Source organism: Euprymna scolopes, chromosome 35 (assembly GCF_053919585.1).
Source record: "Euprymna scolopes isolate OS-2025 chromosome 35, ASM5391958v1, whole genome shotgun sequence".
Classification (NCBI taxonomy): domain Eukaryota; kingdom Metazoa; phylum Mollusca; class Cephalopoda; order Sepiida; family Sepiolidae; genus Euprymna; species Euprymna scolopes.
The window spans coordinates 33,980,595-33,999,665 of NC_136516.1; the positions used below are offsets into that span (position 1 = coordinate 33,980,595).

The following is a 19,071-nucleotide window of genomic DNA, read 5'->3' on the forward strand; positions in this document are numbered from 1 at the left end:
GGTTTGGAAAAGTTTTATGCTTGTAGTTGTTTATATTTTCAAATATTTATGCAGCGTTTGGTTTGGTTTGGTTGTTTTGTTTTACAGTATATAAGCCTTTTTGGATTATTTAACACTGACACACAGGTTCTCATCAGATTACCAAAGTTAAGTAACCTTGAGCTTGGCTAGTACCAGATGGGTGACCATTTGTGAATTCTTGGCGCTGTATGTGCTCTCCGCTTCTCTGCATTTGTTTCCAGTTGTCCTGTACGTACACGTCACTTGCCACTGGTATTTAACAATGTCATCTCAAGAGAGGTGTGGTTGGAGATTGCGCACCTTCTGCCACAAAAATTTCACATGCAGGCACCCCTATGGTGGGTATCCATAGTCTGTCAAAGACTGAAGGAATCTTTTTAATGGCAAATCCAGTAATTTTGGAAAAAGGTTTTATGTTTCCAGTTCTGTATATCGTCAAATATTTATTCATGGTGTTTGGTTTGATTGTTTTGTAGAAAAGTTTCTATTTTTGACTGCAGAACAGGATTGCGTTTTGTAAAGGGGAAGGAAAAAACAATAACATCAATGTTTGGTGCATTTCTGTTCAAGAAGCCTGTATCTTCAGACAGCCTGATCTGGTAGCATCAGATGCCTTAACAGATGTTATGACTCTGGGATCAACTTCACATTTCTCACATCCCCTAATAAGGGCCTCACCACTGCATGTCTTTTAAAGTCATACTCAGGACCTCGTAATTGGTTACAGACAAAAAAATATACAATATGCAATGCATAAAACTTTATGTCATTTACAATGATGACAATCAATAAGCCACCAAGTACACAAGGAATGTTTTTAGTCTGATCAAACATTTCTAGTGTTGTAGTTAAAGTCCAAAAAAAATAGTTGTCAATCTAATCGGCCCCACTTTATCGACTAAGCGCCATCCCGTGTCCCATCGCTACAATGTTGCATCATTGTGCCTGTTTTACAAATATTTTAATGGAATATGTTCTGATGAACTTGTTTCACTTGTACCCCCCTCGACGTACATATTCCCTAACAAACAAGCTTAGCAATAAGATCTCCCCCCCTTCACTGTTGATGTCCCTAAATGCCAGAAAGCTTTCTATTCTAATAGTTTCTTCCATCGAACAGCTAGACTTTGGAATTCCCTTCCTGCTGCCCTGGCTGTACTGATATACAGAAGTTTAAATGTAACATAAACAAATATCCTGTTAATCTTTCCTAGACATGGCTCCAAATAGTAGCCCCTTACGTCCAAGTGGCGATATACTTTGTAAGGGGTGAACATGAGTAAAAAAAAAAAAAAAAAAAATTAAGGCACAATAAATGTACATAGACAACAGCTTCTGCTGATTTTCTATTCCTGTGATATTCATGGAGGTCATGCAAGTAGCCTGGGATTATTGCGTCAGGAATAAGAAGCAACTAATTTAAACTGAGACGAACTGCCTCTAGTTTGAATCACGGGTTTTATCTCGGGGAGATAACTAAAAACTCAATTTTTGCTAATTGTCTTTGAAAATTGTTTTCATTAATAATTAATTTTCTACCTTATTGTTTTTCATAATTTTTGGATATGTTCATTATTGTTACATTAAAATTAAATAGATAGCATTGGTTTTACTTGAAATTCATTATTTCGATTTTTATTAATGTAAATAGTTTTCAAAGACAATTAGCGAAAATTGAGTTTTTAGTTATCTTCCCTATATAAAATCTGTGATTCAAACTAGCGATGAATAACTGGCATGCTGGTTTGTTTTGCTTTTTTTCTGCTAAAAATCTTTTTAAAAAAATAAACAAGTTTCTTTTTTTTTTTTTTTTTTTTTCAAACTAATGGGCTGAAACTTGGGGAATTAAATAATTTAATATATTTACTTTTCATTGTCATTTTATTTTTGTACACATTTACTAAAAATAAAAAAAATTACAATTTTTCTTATTTTAAGTTAAGAGAAAATTTTTTTTCTTTTTGTTTGACTCGTATTTTAAGAAAATATTCTTAATTCTAAAAAAAAAAAAAAAACTTATGCTTAAATATCAGACGAATAGAGAATCATCAAAAGCAAGTATGCCTTAACATACATTTGTCATGGCTTAATTTATGAACATAAATAGTAAAACCGAACCAAGGACGGTAACTCTGCACTCTACAAACCTTAGATTACTGGGCCTAACACAGTAATATTTGCAATGATCGTAACAGAACAGATAAGATAGAAATTAAAAAGCAATACTCACTTTTTCTTTACTGAATGACATCAGCACAGTCAAAAGCATTCGGTAAAACTTAATTCTGTTGTAAACTGCAACTGATAAATTGTGCTGGAAAAAAAAATAAAAATAAAAAAAATAATTTTAAAAAAGGATATGTGTGGTTGATGGCAAGAAAATTAAATCTATTGCAGGTTTCCTAAAACTACGGTTCATGGAACAAACACATTGAGGACATTGCCAAAGGCTGCTGCAAAGAAGGTGAACTCCCTCTACCACGCTAGAAAATCACTCATACCAGAGAGTATCTTATATCTTAAAAAAGCCATAATTCGTCCCTGCATCGAGTATTGTTGTCACAAGTGGGTTGGTGCATCTACCACTACACTAGGGCAAGTCGATTTTGGAACCCCAGTGAGGCAACGGTGATGATAGTTGAGGCTTGACATAGAAAAGACCTACACAAAATATTTTTCTCAAAATCGTTATCTTTGAGGAAATGACTTTAAAAGTTGAAAAATTGAAGCGATTAAAAGTTTTTCGGTGAATTTTTAAGAACATCCCGTCATCAAAACAATCCGTACTGTTATGAAAATGGAATCATTATTTAGAATATATTTTAAACTACATTTTTAAATAAAATGAGTGAGGATAATGAATTAATAAAATAAATATTAAGTGTAAAGGCAAAATTATGTTTTTTTAAATAATAATAACCAAAGTTCGATTTTTCATTTCAGGAACTTTTTTGAGGTGGAAACATTTTAGATTTCACCGTCGCAAAACACGCTCGTTATTGATATTGAAAATTAACGTTTGTTTATTATTTAATTTGAAAACATTACGATTTATGCTTATTTCGAAAGGAAAAACCAAAAAGACTTGTTTAGAATATATATTATTATATTTCAAGTTCTGCAGTGAATTTAAATATATCCGTTTTATCTTTTTTAATTTGTGTTTCTATTAGGTTGGTGCAAAAATAATGGCATTTTTTGAAGTTCAAATGAACGTCAAAAACATTATTTTTGCACCAACCTAATATTTCACATCAAATTCTATTTGAAATTTTTATTAATTTATGGTAATACTCCAGTTTTATATTAAAACAAAACAAAAAAAAAAAGTCCATAGAATTTTATTCTACACATTCTTTACGAAACATAACCACGTAAATTTTCAAGTTTTCTACTTATTAAAAAAATACTTTGCAGAAAATTAGTGTCAAATTTTAATTTCTTTTATTTTTAGGGAGTAATTGTTTTTAAGCAGTGTTTTTCTTCTAAAATTATAATTTAAAATCAGATAACCCACAAAGTTTAATACGAGTAAATAAGGAAACTACTTTAAAGGTTTATCGTTATTTGTGCATCTATGTTATTATGCTAAAATAACTTTGTTATTTAGAAAGCCATTCTTAATATGGGAAGGAGGTTGTATTGTAACAATTCTGTACTTTCGCCTAAAAATGTAATAAACAAAAATTTCATAAAAATTAAATTTAACTTGAAAATACTATTAAAAATAGCATAGTAACATAGATGCACAAGCACTGGTTTTTAAAACTCTAAACACTCATTTAAAATGGCACAGCTATAGCAAGAATGAATCTCTTTATGGATAAATTCGTGTTATTGAAGGAGGAGCTAAAATCTGCTAAAAATGTCTAAACTAAACACTATTATGCCTCTGATTTGGTTTGGACCTCTCTCTTCAATACATCTAATTCAACTCTACAAAGTTTTTCATTATTTCTTATAACTAGCACTTATTTTTTGACGTATGAAACTGGAAGATAGCCTAATACAGTTTCCTTCAGTTATAATCCATTTATTTATTTTACTTTTCAGATTAGAATGTCAGTAAAGCACGACGTTCAGTTTTAACCCGTGGTTCACAAAATTTGCTGGTCCACCTTGTCATTTGGATGAAACAGCACCACAACTTCACGACAAGTCATTCAGTTTAGTTATTTCCTCAAAAACAGTTACCCCCACTTAAAAAATAGTGAGATTTCTAAGTTAATTGCCAAGGAAATAATTAGTATTCAGCAAGCAGTCAATCCACAATTGCCCTTGTTAAGGTAACATTATATAGGACAGAAGGTCAATATATTTTGCTATAAGAGGGCCAAACAGATTGACAGGAAATCTCTTGCAGCAATCAAAGTGAAAAGAATGAAGGAACAGCTAGACAGACTGTTTGATATATCTTCTTGTAGCTGTAAACTTTCTGTCTTGAGATGTGATGACTTTGCAGTAAAGTGCAAGACAGAAAATTGTCAAACAAGGCATATAATCTGCGCTTGACCTCCTAACAAGGAGGTAAAATTATTTCTATAGATTCACTTGCAATTATGTTCCTTTTTTGTGGAAAATAAAATAATGTATTGGTATTTATTATGTAATTTGGCTCTATTATTAAACATGCAAATTTTTCAATTTTCAGGTTCCACTAGAAGAACTGCCATTTACAGCAATTTTTAAATTAATTGATGGAACAACAAAAAGCCTAACATTTACTTGTCCTTTGGGGAAACTTTGTATCAATAATTATCAAGATTTTCCTCAAGTAGAATTCTAAAAAATTAGTGTCCCTCCCGATCATTATTATCTGACAGCAGAAGAAACAAATAATTTAAGTGTGAAGATCAGAGGCTACTTTTTGAGTATGCTGTTGACATTTCTTGTGGAGAAGTTAACTTAGAAAACTGGGCCCTTGAATCAAGGAAGATGGCTAACATAAACCACAAGATTAACGTGTTTATGGACTAGAGTTGTCTATCCTCAAACACTATGATAAATAAAACATTTTGGTCAAATTTATCATCCAAGTGTATGCACTTAGTTGGTTTGAGATCAAAACCGACAATATTTTTTTAAACCATCAACAGTATATTTTAATATGATTTAGAGAACAAAACAGTTAACTGAAATCCAAATTACTGTTTTAAACTGTTCAAAATCTAGTGCTTTTGCACTACTTCCAGATAATATAATATCGATGATAAACTCAGATGAATTGGATGTGAGAGAAGAGCACATTCAAAGGATTTTGTCCATTAAGTAAATAAATATTTATCTATTGAATTTTATTAGTTTTCTTAATTTACTCAAACAATAGTTAGTTTTATTCATATTACATCGCAAAAATATTTTTAAAAAATAAGTATTTTCAAATAATTGTTTTGCTTTTTTTTGTGTTGTTTTTTCCAGAAATAGTGAAAAAAAAAAAAAAAAAAAATATGAAAAAGATTACTGCTATCAATTTTGTAGCCACACACTGATCAAATTTGATTGATTTTTCTCAAAAAGTTGTATATGGGCAGGAAGCAAGACAGACACATTATTACAAAGTCATCGTGCCAGCAAATTAGACCTTTATTTTCCTCAAAAGGAAATTATACAGAACAATTTACTTCTATTATAACAGTTTATATTATTGCATTTAATAAAAAATTAAAACACATGGTTCTGTAACTTGTATCAAGTTGTTATATTGTGTAATACATCTCCACATATCTTTTTGAATTGTGAAATTTAAAAGACTTAGTTGCTAATTAGCTTTTTTTACAATTTTTGTTTAATCAATGCAGTAAAAGTTGAGATATTTTGCTAGTTGTGATTCATAATTAAAATTATAACTCATGTATTGACTTTTCTTTCAATGTATTTCAAATAAATATATCAATTTTAAGTGAATTTTTATAAAAATAGTGAAATTTCAAAGTCAGTGTTGTGAAAAATGCTCTGAAAATGAAGGATTTTTAAAATTAAATGCTCAATTTTCTGTTCAAGATGGGACTCTAATTTTTGGTATCTGTTCTTATCACATACAATCCCAACTATCATCACCAGTGCCATGTTAATTTTCTGAAAAAAGTTGCAAATCGACCTGCCTTACCACTACACTAACTCTTAGATAGGGTCCAAAAAACAACCTCAATAAAACCAAGTGATCAATTTACTTGATTTTTGGAACATGGTATTTTTGTTTCGTATACATACAGAAATTTTTTTACTTTTCGTTTTTTAATATAGGGGAAAATCTGAACAAAAATGGAAACTTTTATTCATATTATTTGAATTCTTCAGACTACTGTTCTCATCTTGAGTGTAATTTTCACAATGTTTTGTGAAATGTAATCTCTGACCTTCTTCAAGTTTATCTCGTCGAACTTGGGAATTCAGATGAAATTCCCAAGTTCGACAAGATATACCTGAAGAAGTCGAAGGTTACGTCGACCGAAACATGAAAATGACACTCAAGATGAGAACAGTAGTTTGAATAATCCAAATAATACGAATAACTAATCCTCATCTCAAAAATTCAGAAACATCTACTTATATTTAGAATAAACATCAACTTATATTTAGAATAATATTTATAATTTATATTTCAGAAACATCTACTTATATTTAGAATAAAAATCAACTCACCTCTAATTCGGTGTCAGAATCACGGTCAGTACCCGGTTTAATTCGAGTATTCTGCCATAGAAAACAAAGAAAAATGATCACTAAAAATGGAATTTCAATTCAACACTCACTCGATGTTAAGCATTTTTGTTAATACCTCATTTTTAACGTAGGCATGTCTTCCATGTTATTATTTGTACAATTCATAAGTTTGTGAAAATGAGACTTTGCATGTCTGTTTTAAAAAAAATAAAAATAAAATACAAATGTTTTAATATCCATTTTGATTGATTTTGTTTGCATTCATATGTGCATGCAAATCTGGTATTATCTAAGGAAGTATCTCGGATTCAATGTTAGTGCAATGACTCCATTCAAGAACTTGAATGTGTTATATTGCCCAACATATATTGCCCAACATATATTGCCCAACATATATTGCCCAACATATATCCACATTTGTGCCAACATTCCAAATAATACGTTACTTGCATTTTTTGTTCAAAGAGAGACTGCACAACATGTTTCGAGTATTGCTTAGCTACAGAAACTTATGTTACATGATAAGGGCTGTCCCCTTTTCATGTAAGTATAAAAATAGAGAGATTTAGTTAAAGTGAAAATGAAATAGAATAGACGAAATTCGAACCTCGTAATTTAGGTTTAGAAATAAATTACGAGAGAGAATTAGAAAATGGAATGTAAAAACAAACCATTGTTTAGCTTAGAGATAAAATAGTTTTAAGAAAAGGAATGTGCATTTGTCAATTCTGTTATGAAATTGAATTGAAGAATGCAACTATAGGATAATTTAATAAACATGTTTTTAACATATTGGAAATATAGGTTACTGGAAATATAGGTTAAAATTCCTTTTGTAAACAAAGGAAAAAGTTTTGGACACGCATTTCCAGAACACGTGAAAGAAGACACGTTTGAACATGTGTATGACGTCATGGAAAATGGGAAGTTCTCGATATAGTTAAAAACTTGAGAGTTAAGCAAGAGAGAGGCTGAGGACGAGAGACGACAGTCTGGAGTCCAGAGATGGACAGTTGAACATCTGGAAGCGAGACGGTCACCTTTGAAACATAGAATGTAAAACTTTGAATTCCTGACTAAGAAAACCACCGACCAGTCGAAGAAGAAATAAACCCATCATGTGTTTTTATAAACGTCATCTTTGTGTTGTAATTCTACCAAAAGGTAAAGTTAAATTGTCATTATATGTCTTATATATCCTGTGTTTTAAAATGTCTTCACATACACAATGTCTCTACATCTCATATCTACAATGTGAACACTAAGACTGTCTCAACACTGTCTCCTCACTCAAAGAGCTTCTACACTTCTAAGTATGAACATTTTATATATATGAATCTCTTCATAACACGAACACAGAACGCAACATCACTTTTAATAAGACTTCCTAACAACGAACAATAACACCAACAACAAGAATAATAATAACAATAACAACAAGAATAATAATAATAATAAAAATATAACACTTATAAACCTGAATTTTTTCTACCATACAGTATATAGACAAACATTTTTCTTTTATAAGGAAGTCACTGCTTATTAAGGCCGGAATGCCACTTGAGGATAACGGTTAGTGAGTGTAAGGTGGTCACTGAGACAACAACTTAGTGATCGATGGTAGGGGAAGCTAGATAGAATTCGATTATTTAAGGGAGGGAGACATCAAAAATTTGTTTACATTGGATTTGAAGACAATCATGTTGTAGTCAGCTGGAAAGCATGCCAGTGGAACTAAGTTCCATAAGCGGGCAATTCTATATATTAGTGTTGAGACGATTAATCAGAATCGGAATAGGAAAAATTAGAATATTTAGAGGTATAGGAATTGTTATTGGAAAAATTTGTGCATATTTTCCAATGCCAAAACGATTCTTTTGTCTTTTTTTAATTTTACCAGTAATAACTATAAAATAATAAATATTTATTAGTAAGACTAAAATCGATAGATAATTCCTACAAGCATATTTTTTGTTTAGGAAAATATCTGCACATTTAGGATGTGTTTTTATGGTAATCGGGAAAAATAATGACTCTATATTTAAATATTTAGAAATTTATAAAGAATCAGATTCGGTAATTTAGTACAGAAGCAGGAAAAATATTGGAATAATCCCATCACTAATATATATATATATATATATACACATGATGATTTCAACATCTTGTCAGACGAGTGCCACTCCCTCAGACATTTAAAATCCATGAGCCAAATGCCTGAGGGAGTATCTATACAAATATGATGTTACAGAGTCTTAGCTTTGTACGACAGCTAAGTCTCTCTCTCGGTTCAAAATGTTGAGATCCAGCAACAAGCAAGAGCAAGATAGCCAGCAACAAATTAAACTGCAGACCAGCTTAATGCGGGTAATGGTCTTCCGCTTTATGGTTTTTTAAATCAGAGATTTGCTTCTCCTAGAAAGGTTGCCTTCACCACGGCTTACGGGAGCCCTCTCCACCCCAATACACATACACAAATATACACGGTGCTAGTTGGCCGTTGACCCAGAAAAAGAGTTCATTCGCCCTTTGGAAGGTCTTGTTTTTAATCCTTCAGGGAGACTAGCCGTCCTCCTCACCAAACAAGTCTGCTGGGGGAACCAGTTTAGTCGCCGGTGACCCGACCATGAGGCAGGTAGTACTGGGTTACATTGTAGCAGTAGCACATGACATGACCTGACATATATATATACACACACACATACATACACGCAAGGGTTGTTCCAAAGTAAGGCCACCTATTTCTTAACTCAAAAACTAAAACGTTAAAGAGCTAAGAAGATGGGAGTGGTACCGTTAAAACGACCAACCTTTTGTGCTCCAGAATTTATTTTTCTACATAGACACTACCATTCTCAATGCACTTTTGCCAACCTCTTTTGATGCCTCAGTTGTAAAAGTCCAGAGCACACTTTGTCACTCACATCACTGTCGTCACTTTGAAATCGGCAAACCCATCTCCTCACTATACTGATATCAACTGCATCGGCTTTATAAATGTTCAACAAGCAGCAGTGAATGTTGATCGGCTCAATTTTTTTCTGCATGGAGGAATTCAATGGCACATCTCTGCTTTTGACACAAGTTCATGACAGGGGTCGCTTTCTTAGAATCTCACACTGTCAATATCTGCAACAGTGAGATGAAACTTTCAAGTCATGAATGCATAAGTTCAGTCATCATAGAAATGCAATTTATAATTCCCCCTGATCCACTTGGCGGAATAAAAATATAGAAGGCATTATTTTCAGAGCATCCCTCATATATATATATATATATATATATATATATATATATATATATATATAGTGGAAATGGTAATTAATAAAAACTGTAATAAAAAATAAAACGTGTGTATATATATATATATATATATATATATATATATATATATATATATATATATATATATATATATATATACAAGTTTTATCTGTTTTAGTTGAAAGTTTATTTTTTTTTTGGTAAGGCCTTGATGTTATATTTTTTGGTATAGTTGTATCTCTATCATAAATGAGAGAATGTTGTCTGTGCATGTGTTTTTAAAAATGTCTTTCATATTGTTGGTTTTTAGGCAGCGATTTCTCGCGGTAGCGTAGGCTCGGCATTCTACAAAGATATGCTTTATTGTGTAGGTCTTTTGGCATGTTAGGCATTGTGGTGGTTGCTCTTGCCTGAGTATGTAGGAGTGAGTAAGGTTTGTGTGGCCAATGTGTGTTCTGGATATAACAACTTGTTCTTTTCTTGATTTTTGTGGGGATCGTCCCCATTCTCCTAAGCTGGGTTTAATCTGGAAAAGCTTGCTACTTGTGTTATTATTTCAGCGCTGTTGCCATTTTGCATAAAACAGTTTATTAAGTTTGTATTTAAAGTCTGTAAGGAATATTGATGGGTTCAGGGTTTCCGTTTAAAGCTGATTTGGCTGCTAAGTTTGCTCTTTCATTACCTTTCACTCCGATATGGCTTGCAATCCAGCACATTATTACCTCTTTGTGGGTAGTCATCGAGTTTAGTCTATTCAATAGTTTAGTGATTAGTGGGTTCTCAAACTTTATATTGTCCAATGATGATAGAACAGAGAGCGAATCTGAGAAAATTATAAACTTTTTGTGTTTATTTTTTGTTAGAATGTTGAGAGCAAGGTCAATAGCACAAACTTCTCCAGTGAAAATGGAGCTTTCAGTTGGTAGTGCCTTCTGGTGAGTTGTTCCATTCAGAACAGCTGCACATGCTGTTCTGTTGTGTAGATGTGCAGATGATCGGGGTAATCTAGAAGTATATCATGGAGTTTTTCCTGATAGGTGTTAGGGTGGGTTTTTACTTTGGGGAGTTTACTTAGTTCGAAGATCATTTTGGGTTTTTTTGAGTATCCAAGGTGGGATTTCAGAAAGTGCATGATCATCGATATTTTGGGTTGTTATCTCTGATTCTCGTAATATCGTTTTCATTCGTAGGCTGAAGGGTTTTATAGCTTTTTCTTTTGCTTCGAATAGTTCACTGTGTCTTGGATGGAATGTGTCATTGTATGCAGGGTTGTTTGGACATGATTTTAGTTTGTATTGGGTAGCTAATTTATGGCCCCTTGTATCTAATGGTATCTCATTGGCCTCTACGTGTAGACTTTCCACTGAGGATGTTCTGAAGGCTCCCAGTACCAGTCTCAGCCCTCCGTGGTAGATCGGGTCTAGTGTCTTTAAGTAAGTTCTTCTGGTCGACCGATAAATGAAACATCCATGGTCAAGTTTTGACCTGATCAATGACCTGTATAATTTCAGAAGGGTTTTTTGATTTGCACCCCATTCTGTGTGGGCTATAATGCGCACCAGCTGCAGTCTTTTATTGCAGTTTGTTTTCAGGTTCTTCAGGCGGGGGTTGAATGTCAGTTTTTTATCAAATGTCAAACCTAGGAATTTATATTCGTCTACAATGGGAATTTCTGTATTTTCAAGTTTCAAACGAGGGTCGTTATGGAGTTTCCTCATTTGGCAGAAGTGTACACATTTGGTTTTTGTTTCAGAGAATTTAAATCCATTTTCTATTGACCACGTTTTTCATCTATTTAGGCATTGTTGGAGCTTGTGTTCTATGGTATGTATATATTTTGACCTGCAATATACCAGGAGGTCATCCACATATAAAGATCCGTCAACACTGGGAGTTAGGCACTTTGTTATGTTGTTTATTTTAATACTAAACAAAGTTACAGATAGAATACTCCCTTGTGGGACTCCCTCTTCTTGGATGTTGGTATCTGAATAGGTTGATCCAATGCGGACTTTAAATTTGTGATCTGATAAAAAACCCTTTATAAATTGTGGTAGTCTGCCTTTCAGATTGAGGTCGTTAAGATCTCTCATTATTCCAAATTTCCAGGTAGAGTCATATGCTTTCTCCAAGTCAAAGAAGATTGCCGAGAGGTGTTCGTTCCTTATAAATGCTTCTCTTACAGTTGTTTCTAGGCGAATCAGGTGATCGATTGTACTTCTTTTGTTACGGAAGCCACACTGTAGGTTAGGGATAATGTTGTTGGATTCTAAGTATCACACTAGTCTGTCGTTGACTATTCTCTCCACTGTTTTACACAAACAACTGGTTAGTGAAATTCGCCTATAGTTTTGTGGGTTTGAGTTTTCTTTTCCTGGTTTGGGGATTGCTATTATTGTGGTTAATCTCCATATATCTGGGAATTCGCCTTCTATCCATATTTTGATAAAGATTTTTAATAAGAGTTTTAGTATTTCAGTAGGTAGTTTGGTATGTGGTAACTATCTTTTGCAAATTAATAGTTAAATTAGAAAGGTTTGAGTAATTTTTGAATAAATCCTCAACATTAATGTTGTGAGATATAGTTTTCGAAACCTTGCCACCAGTGTTGCGGCCTTGCAGACCAGTAATAATCAAAACAAACACAATAATATGATTAACAAAAAATATGTTACAAAAGTACACATCATAATTCTGGGGCCATAACTGCCACGGATGATTGTATTTGCTTCTTTTCTATTGAATGGAGATGTGCCATAATGTTGAAAGGTGGGGGAAAGTTAAGCCAGCATTTCTAATGGAAAAGCACTCTGACTTATTAAAAAGTGCTTAAGTAGCCCTGTCAGTCAGGCTAACTCAGGCAGTAAGCAATAAACTTACTCCACCCAAAAGATGAAAGGCAAGGCCTGGGAGAGTGGACCTCCTAGATCTACACAGAATGAATGCCTTAGCCTACCAGTTTCTGTCTGGCTATTTGTCAAGATAAAAACCTCGACTGGCATATATCAGAGATCACAACGTTCAAGTCCCAAGTTGAGTCACACTCCTTTAATGTAATTATTAGTGATGGGACGATTCCAATATCTTTTCCCCAATTCTGATGCAATTACAGATTCTGTTCTAATTTTTTTTAAATTTCTAAATATATTTATTTTTATGCATATGTATGTGCGGGGGTGGATGGGGGGGGGGGGAAGATTACCACAAAACCCATGAAATATGTGCATGTATTTTTCCTAACGTACAGATACACTTGTGGGGATAATCTATAGATCTTAGTTTTACTGATAATTTAAAATCAATAAATATTTACGATTTCAATATGAACTGTAGAAAATGAAGTTTTAAACAAAAAACAAAAGAAACAAAAACCACAGAAAGAATCGTTTTGGGCGTCAGAAAATGGGCACAAATTTTTCTAGTTCCAATACTGGTTCTGATACCTATTCCAATACCCCAAAAAGTTCCAATGTTTTCGATTCCTGATTCTGATTAATCGTCCCAACACTAGTAACTATATTTATTGTCTCTGGTTAAGTCCATTATTCTCAAAATGGGTAGATCAGTATACCGCATCAGAAAAAAAGCTTAAGAAAAACAAGAAGATCTACCTTAATTATTCTGTTCAGTTCTTCTTCAACTTCTTTCATCATTCCAATTGCACGCACATCTGACGTTTCAGCAGCCATTTTGAATCCATAAGTTACAGGCTGGAAATCTTCCTGAAAAACAAATGATAAGTGATAGAGTGATAGGCAGTCAAGCTGATTTTAATCACCTCCTCTCTAGGACGATAGACACAAGGTCATGTATAAGTTTGATAAAAGGGTTTCCGTGAAATGAACTAAATTCAATATTTGGGAGAGAGGCACATCCTCTAAACTGTAAAATTTACAAAGAAAAATAATAATGTGCGCATATTACTGTATTCCTTAGAATATACATTCTATAATTCATTATGATCAGTTTATTAGTTTAGGAGTGAATTTTACACATAAAAATATATAACTGGTGCTTGTGTAGATTGGTTATCTTTTAAACCAACGCATTTCAGGTGAAAACATTATCTACTTATGTGTCATGGCGAAATTAGTATAAACTCCAAAAGTTACAAAAAACAATCTAGTAGAAAAATAATTTCCACATGAAAATAAAAATTATTGAGTTTAGCAATTTATAATTTTCTTGTAGGTTTTAATGTTCCTATTTACTATGCCTCCCCACGGGACAGAGTTAGACACCAGGGTCGTTTTTTAACGTGGAGAAAAGGAACAGAAAATAAAAATTGTCTCAGTCGTGAAGGATTTCTCCTCCACTGACAGAGAACAAGAAATTGAAGTGCAGCATCTGAAGAACAGATACTACACTTTGATCTTGTCCCGAAGGCCAAGTTGGAGAGTTTGCAAGATCCAAGGGGAAGTAACTGCAATCGATAATTTTAACTAAATAGATATGTACCGGCATTCTTAACCACAAGATCTCGGACCGTAATTGTGTCTGATTATTTATTTAAAATACTTCTAGCACATCATCTACTGAATCATTTTAAAAGATCACTCATTTACCCAAACACCATGTAAACGTATACACATACTTAACTTTTCCTGACAACAAACACTCAACCTTTCAGACTCCAGTTCCATAAGTCTACATCTAAAAAACATGGCTGCCCACACAGGAAAATTATGATTGAAAACATAAAAATCTTACATAATGATCCCAACATAAAATGGTTCAAAATTCTAGAGGCCTTGTATATAAAAATGAAACACACAACAATAAATGATATTAATTACAAATCCAGTCATAAAATTTTAAAGTGTCTAGGTAGGCAATTAACAATAAGTAGGGGGGGGGTTGTAAATTTTATTATATTGCAATTTTAATACACCTGTTTAAATATACATACATCCAATTGGATATGCCTTAAACACGTGACCACAACTCCCCAAACATACTTTTCTATATATAGCCACACGTTTTTAAAACCCAGCAGATAAACAATGCCTGAAGGTGACTGAGGTTTTAGTAGAAAGTGCTAGCGGAAACAATGCAATAACATGTAACATATGGAACCTACATACAAACATTCGATAATACTAAAAAAAAAAATTTTACAAAAACATGGTACTTGTACAGTTTAATCAAGACATTAAAAATGAAAATATATAAAAAAAAGTTATATTGTATATATCCATTATGAAATAAAGTTCTTTAAAAAAAAAAAAATTTCACTTAATTTGATCAAGTAGTTTTTTTTTTTTTTACAGTGAAAAAACAATTTGTTATGATACTGATCAAAAGGTAACAGTGTTTCGATTTTTAAGAAAAGCAATTATTTAAGATGGGGCGGAGGGGGGGGGTAAGCGCATTAGACCGAGTAAACTCTCTGTGGCGTGTTCTAAAATTTCAAACATGGCTACCCTCAGCACACTGTCATAAAAACATGTTTTTCTGCCGTGGAAAAAGAAATTACTCGATCAAATTAAGTGAAATTTATTTTTGGAGAACTTCAGTCCAAAACGGATATATACAATATAACTTTTTTCCTATATTCTCATTTTTTTATATCTTGATTAAACTGTAGAAGTATCAAAAACATTAATATGTAAATTGGAAAAAATCATTAAGATGTTAAACAGAAACTCTCCATGCTTTTCAGTGATATATTGTTTAAATGCTTACTTTTATATATGTCGAATAAAAGGTTAAAAGGAAGCGAATATAAGAAGGCGATAACAAATACCTCTTCAAAAGCTCCAGCCCTGTTCACTCGATCTCGGATGATATCAACAATCTTCAACATACATATACAAAAAGCTTTCAGGTTGCGGTCTTCGATGATGTATGGATTGTGGAGGTAAAGATTTGTAAATACAGTCTGCGCCAATGAATGACCTTCAAGCCAGGTGACCTGAAATGATCAGAGGAAAAGAGACTTTGGAATCAACAAGTTAAACAGTTGGTTATCACCAAAGATATGACAATGAAAATATGGAAGATAAATTACGTTTCTGAATTTTTGAGATGAGGATTGATAATTTGGATTGTTCGGACTACTGTCCTCGAGTGTTATTCTCAGTCTTGTACTCTGTGAAGGCAAAAAAAAAAAATGCTCAGAGCAGCATTTCCACAGATGTGACAGTAGTACTTTATCTTAGGATGTATCGTACAGGTAAAAGATTGCATCAGAAGTCAGGAACTTTCAGGAGCATTAGATGATGTCCTGATTTCATATTAACAACACAAAATTGTTTGTTTTCTTTGAAAGATGTTTTTGAAACTATCAAACTATTCGTAATTGTTATGTAGCATAGGATGGGGGGAAATTCTTTTGTCAACAGAAGCAGCTGGTCATCTCTTGTTAACACATAGTAGTTGGCTCATTGGATAGCGATGTCTAGTTGTAAAAGTAGTTGTGGTGGTGATGTGGCAGCTAAAGTTTGTGTTTTCCTCTCTCCTTATACTTGCGAATAATAAAAAAATTTAAGAAAAATTGTGAACATTTTTATTTGCTCAATGGCGTCATATTCTTTGACATTTTATTTCAATACATGTGGGGTTTCTATTCTCAGATTGAAAACACGTTTAACATCTAGCTGCACCGAAAAGTCGTAATAGGACAGAACACCGTCTAAAAATAAACAACTGGATGGAGTTCATAGACATGGATAGTGTCCTCCAAGATATGTACCATTTCCGGGGGGGGGGCGACAGTTTCCTGTTTTGGAGAATATTTTTGATCACCACACATTGTCCACAGTCTTCTTTAACAGAAACAGCTATTTGTCTCTCTTGTGGACATGTAGTAGTGGGCTCATTGGATAGTGTTGTCTGTGGTCATAGTGGTAATGTGGCAACTGAAGTTTATGCATCTTCCTCTCTCCCTGCAGTTGTAACAATGTAACAAAAGAAGGGTTGGCTCATTGGGTAGTGACAGTTATTAAGGTAGTCGTAGTGATGATGTGGTAGTTAAAGTTTGTCTGTCTCTCTCCTTGTAGCTGCAAATAATAACAAAATAAAAAAATTAAAAAAAAATGTTAAACATTTGTTTTCAAATCTGTCATCCTTTCTGATGCTTTATTCTTTTATGTATTCCATGTTTTTTCTTTACCCATTCCTCAGAGGGTCAAATATAGGCAGCTTTAACAAACAGCATCTTAACAGTCAACTCAGTGATAAAAAAAAGCAGATCTTTCTTTTTTTAACATGTCTTCTGTCCTTGTAGCTGCAATAACGTGAGAGGACTTCTTTTGTCAACAGAAATAGCTGTTTATCTCACATGTTAACATGTAGTAGTTGGCTCAGTGGGTAGTGACTTCTAGTTGCAAAGGTGGTGAAAAACAGCATCTTAACACAGTCAGCTCACAGGTTAAAGGAGCAGATTTTATATTTGTTTTGCAATGTGTCACATTTCGAACCCCTTGTCTGCGCCATAATATCCTAATACACTTCACACTCATTTAAAAAAGTGAATTTTTTTTTATACTTAATAAAATTCTATCTATGATGCTATATTTGATTTTGGAACAATTTATTTTAAAATAAGTTTAGATATTTGGCAATAAAATTACTGCATTTTGCTCTTATGTTTTGCATTTCATTTTTTCATTTTTTGTGATAAAATTCTACCGTGATCAAAAATTATCAGCAGTACCATCTGACTTTTGAGTTAAGCTCCAAGTGGAGTATCTACTCTGTTCTCACTTGGGATACAGGCAATAAATTCATATTACCTCATTAACTGTCATGTCACAGTAATGAACATATCCAAAAATTACAAAAAACGATAATGTAGAAAATTAACTAGTAAAACTAAACTTTCACTAATTGTCTTTGAAAACTGTTTTCATTGATAATTAATTTTCTTCCTTATCGTTTTTCATAATTTTTGGATATGTTCATTACTGAGGCATGACAGTTAAGTAGATACCATTGGTTTTACTTGAAATTCAATATTTCGATTTTTGGCACTTGTACAGTTTAATCAAGACATTAAAAAATGAAAATATTGAAAAAAAAAGGTTATATTGTACATATCCGTGTTGGACTGAAGATCTCTGCAAAAAAAATTTCACTTAATTTGATTGAGTAGTTTTTTTTTTGTTAGAGCAGAAAAACACGTTTTTATGACAGCATGTTGAAGATAGCTATCTTGGAATTTTTTGAACATGCCATGGGGAGATAACTCAAAGCGCCGACACTCCCTCCCCATTTTTAATACTATCTTTTCTTGCTAAAAATCATACTTTCTGCTCGGTATCAAATTGTTTCTTCGTGGTAAAAAAAATAAAAAAACTACTTGATGAAATTAAGTGAAATTTTTTTTCAGTGAACTTCATTCCATATCAGATACGTACAATTTAAACTTTTTTCAATATTTTCATTTTTTAATGTTTTGATTAAACTGAACAAGTACCCGATTTTCGGATTTTGCTATTATAATCAAGAAGCGCCAAATGAGTTTCTAGATAATAACATTATTATTTCAGCACAGTTCATATTCTGCATCAATGCTCAAATATCCATACTTACAAGACAGGCTAAAGTTGCATCCATGATGCCAATTAATTCAGGATAAGTCAGATCTTTTATTTTCACAGTCTCAGCCTGAAATTAGAGAAAAACAAAAGAATATGCAATTTATGATTTCTGTCTGTAATTTTATCGTGGACAATTATTTAGAGAGGAACCATCAAATAAAATGTAATTAGTGAAACATTTTCCATTTTACAAATATTCATGAACTATCAGCTGTTTAATTCAATCGAGATAACTTGAAAATCAACTTTGGAACAGAACCAAAACAGAACTTGCACACCCAGAGACAATGAATGTAGACAATTTAATTCAAGCAGTGGAGGACAGCTTTCAGGCATTGCAAAGATCGAAGTTGAACAACATTTTTGCTTTATCGTTATTTTCGTGGCAAGTGCTTGACTGAGCTTCAATCTATGGTCCCCTCCTCGCCAAACTTTCACAAGAAACACTATCAATAATTCCCCCCACTCTTTATCTGTGCCTAAACTTAAACGTAAATTCCATGAACAAAGGTTAGAACTGCACACCTGTGGAGCTGTCTTCCGTTTTCCAGCTGACTACAATATGGTTGCCTTCAAGTCC

General features: G+C 32.9%; 1 protein-coding gene across 1 annotated transcript in view; it reads right to left on the minus strand.

Annotated features, from left to right (window-relative positions):
• LOC145259802 (N-alpha-acetyltransferase 35, NatC auxiliary subunit-like) overlaps positions 1-19,071 on the minus strand; it is a 68,029-nt gene that overhangs the window by 35,073 nt on the left and 13,885 nt on the right. The window contains exons 4-8 of the mRNA XM_080117588.1: positions 18,484-18,558; positions 15,695-15,862; positions 13,560-13,670; positions 6,664-6,714; positions 2,252-2,335 (exon numbers count right to left, since the gene is read on the minus strand). Coding sequence (XP_079973714.1) covers positions 2,252-2,335; positions 6,664-6,714; positions 13,560-13,670; positions 15,695-15,862; positions 18,484-18,558 — 489 coding nt within the window. The remainder of the gene's footprint in view (positions 1-2,251; positions 2,336-6,663; positions 6,715-13,559; positions 13,671-15,694; positions 15,863-18,483; positions 18,559-19,071) is intronic.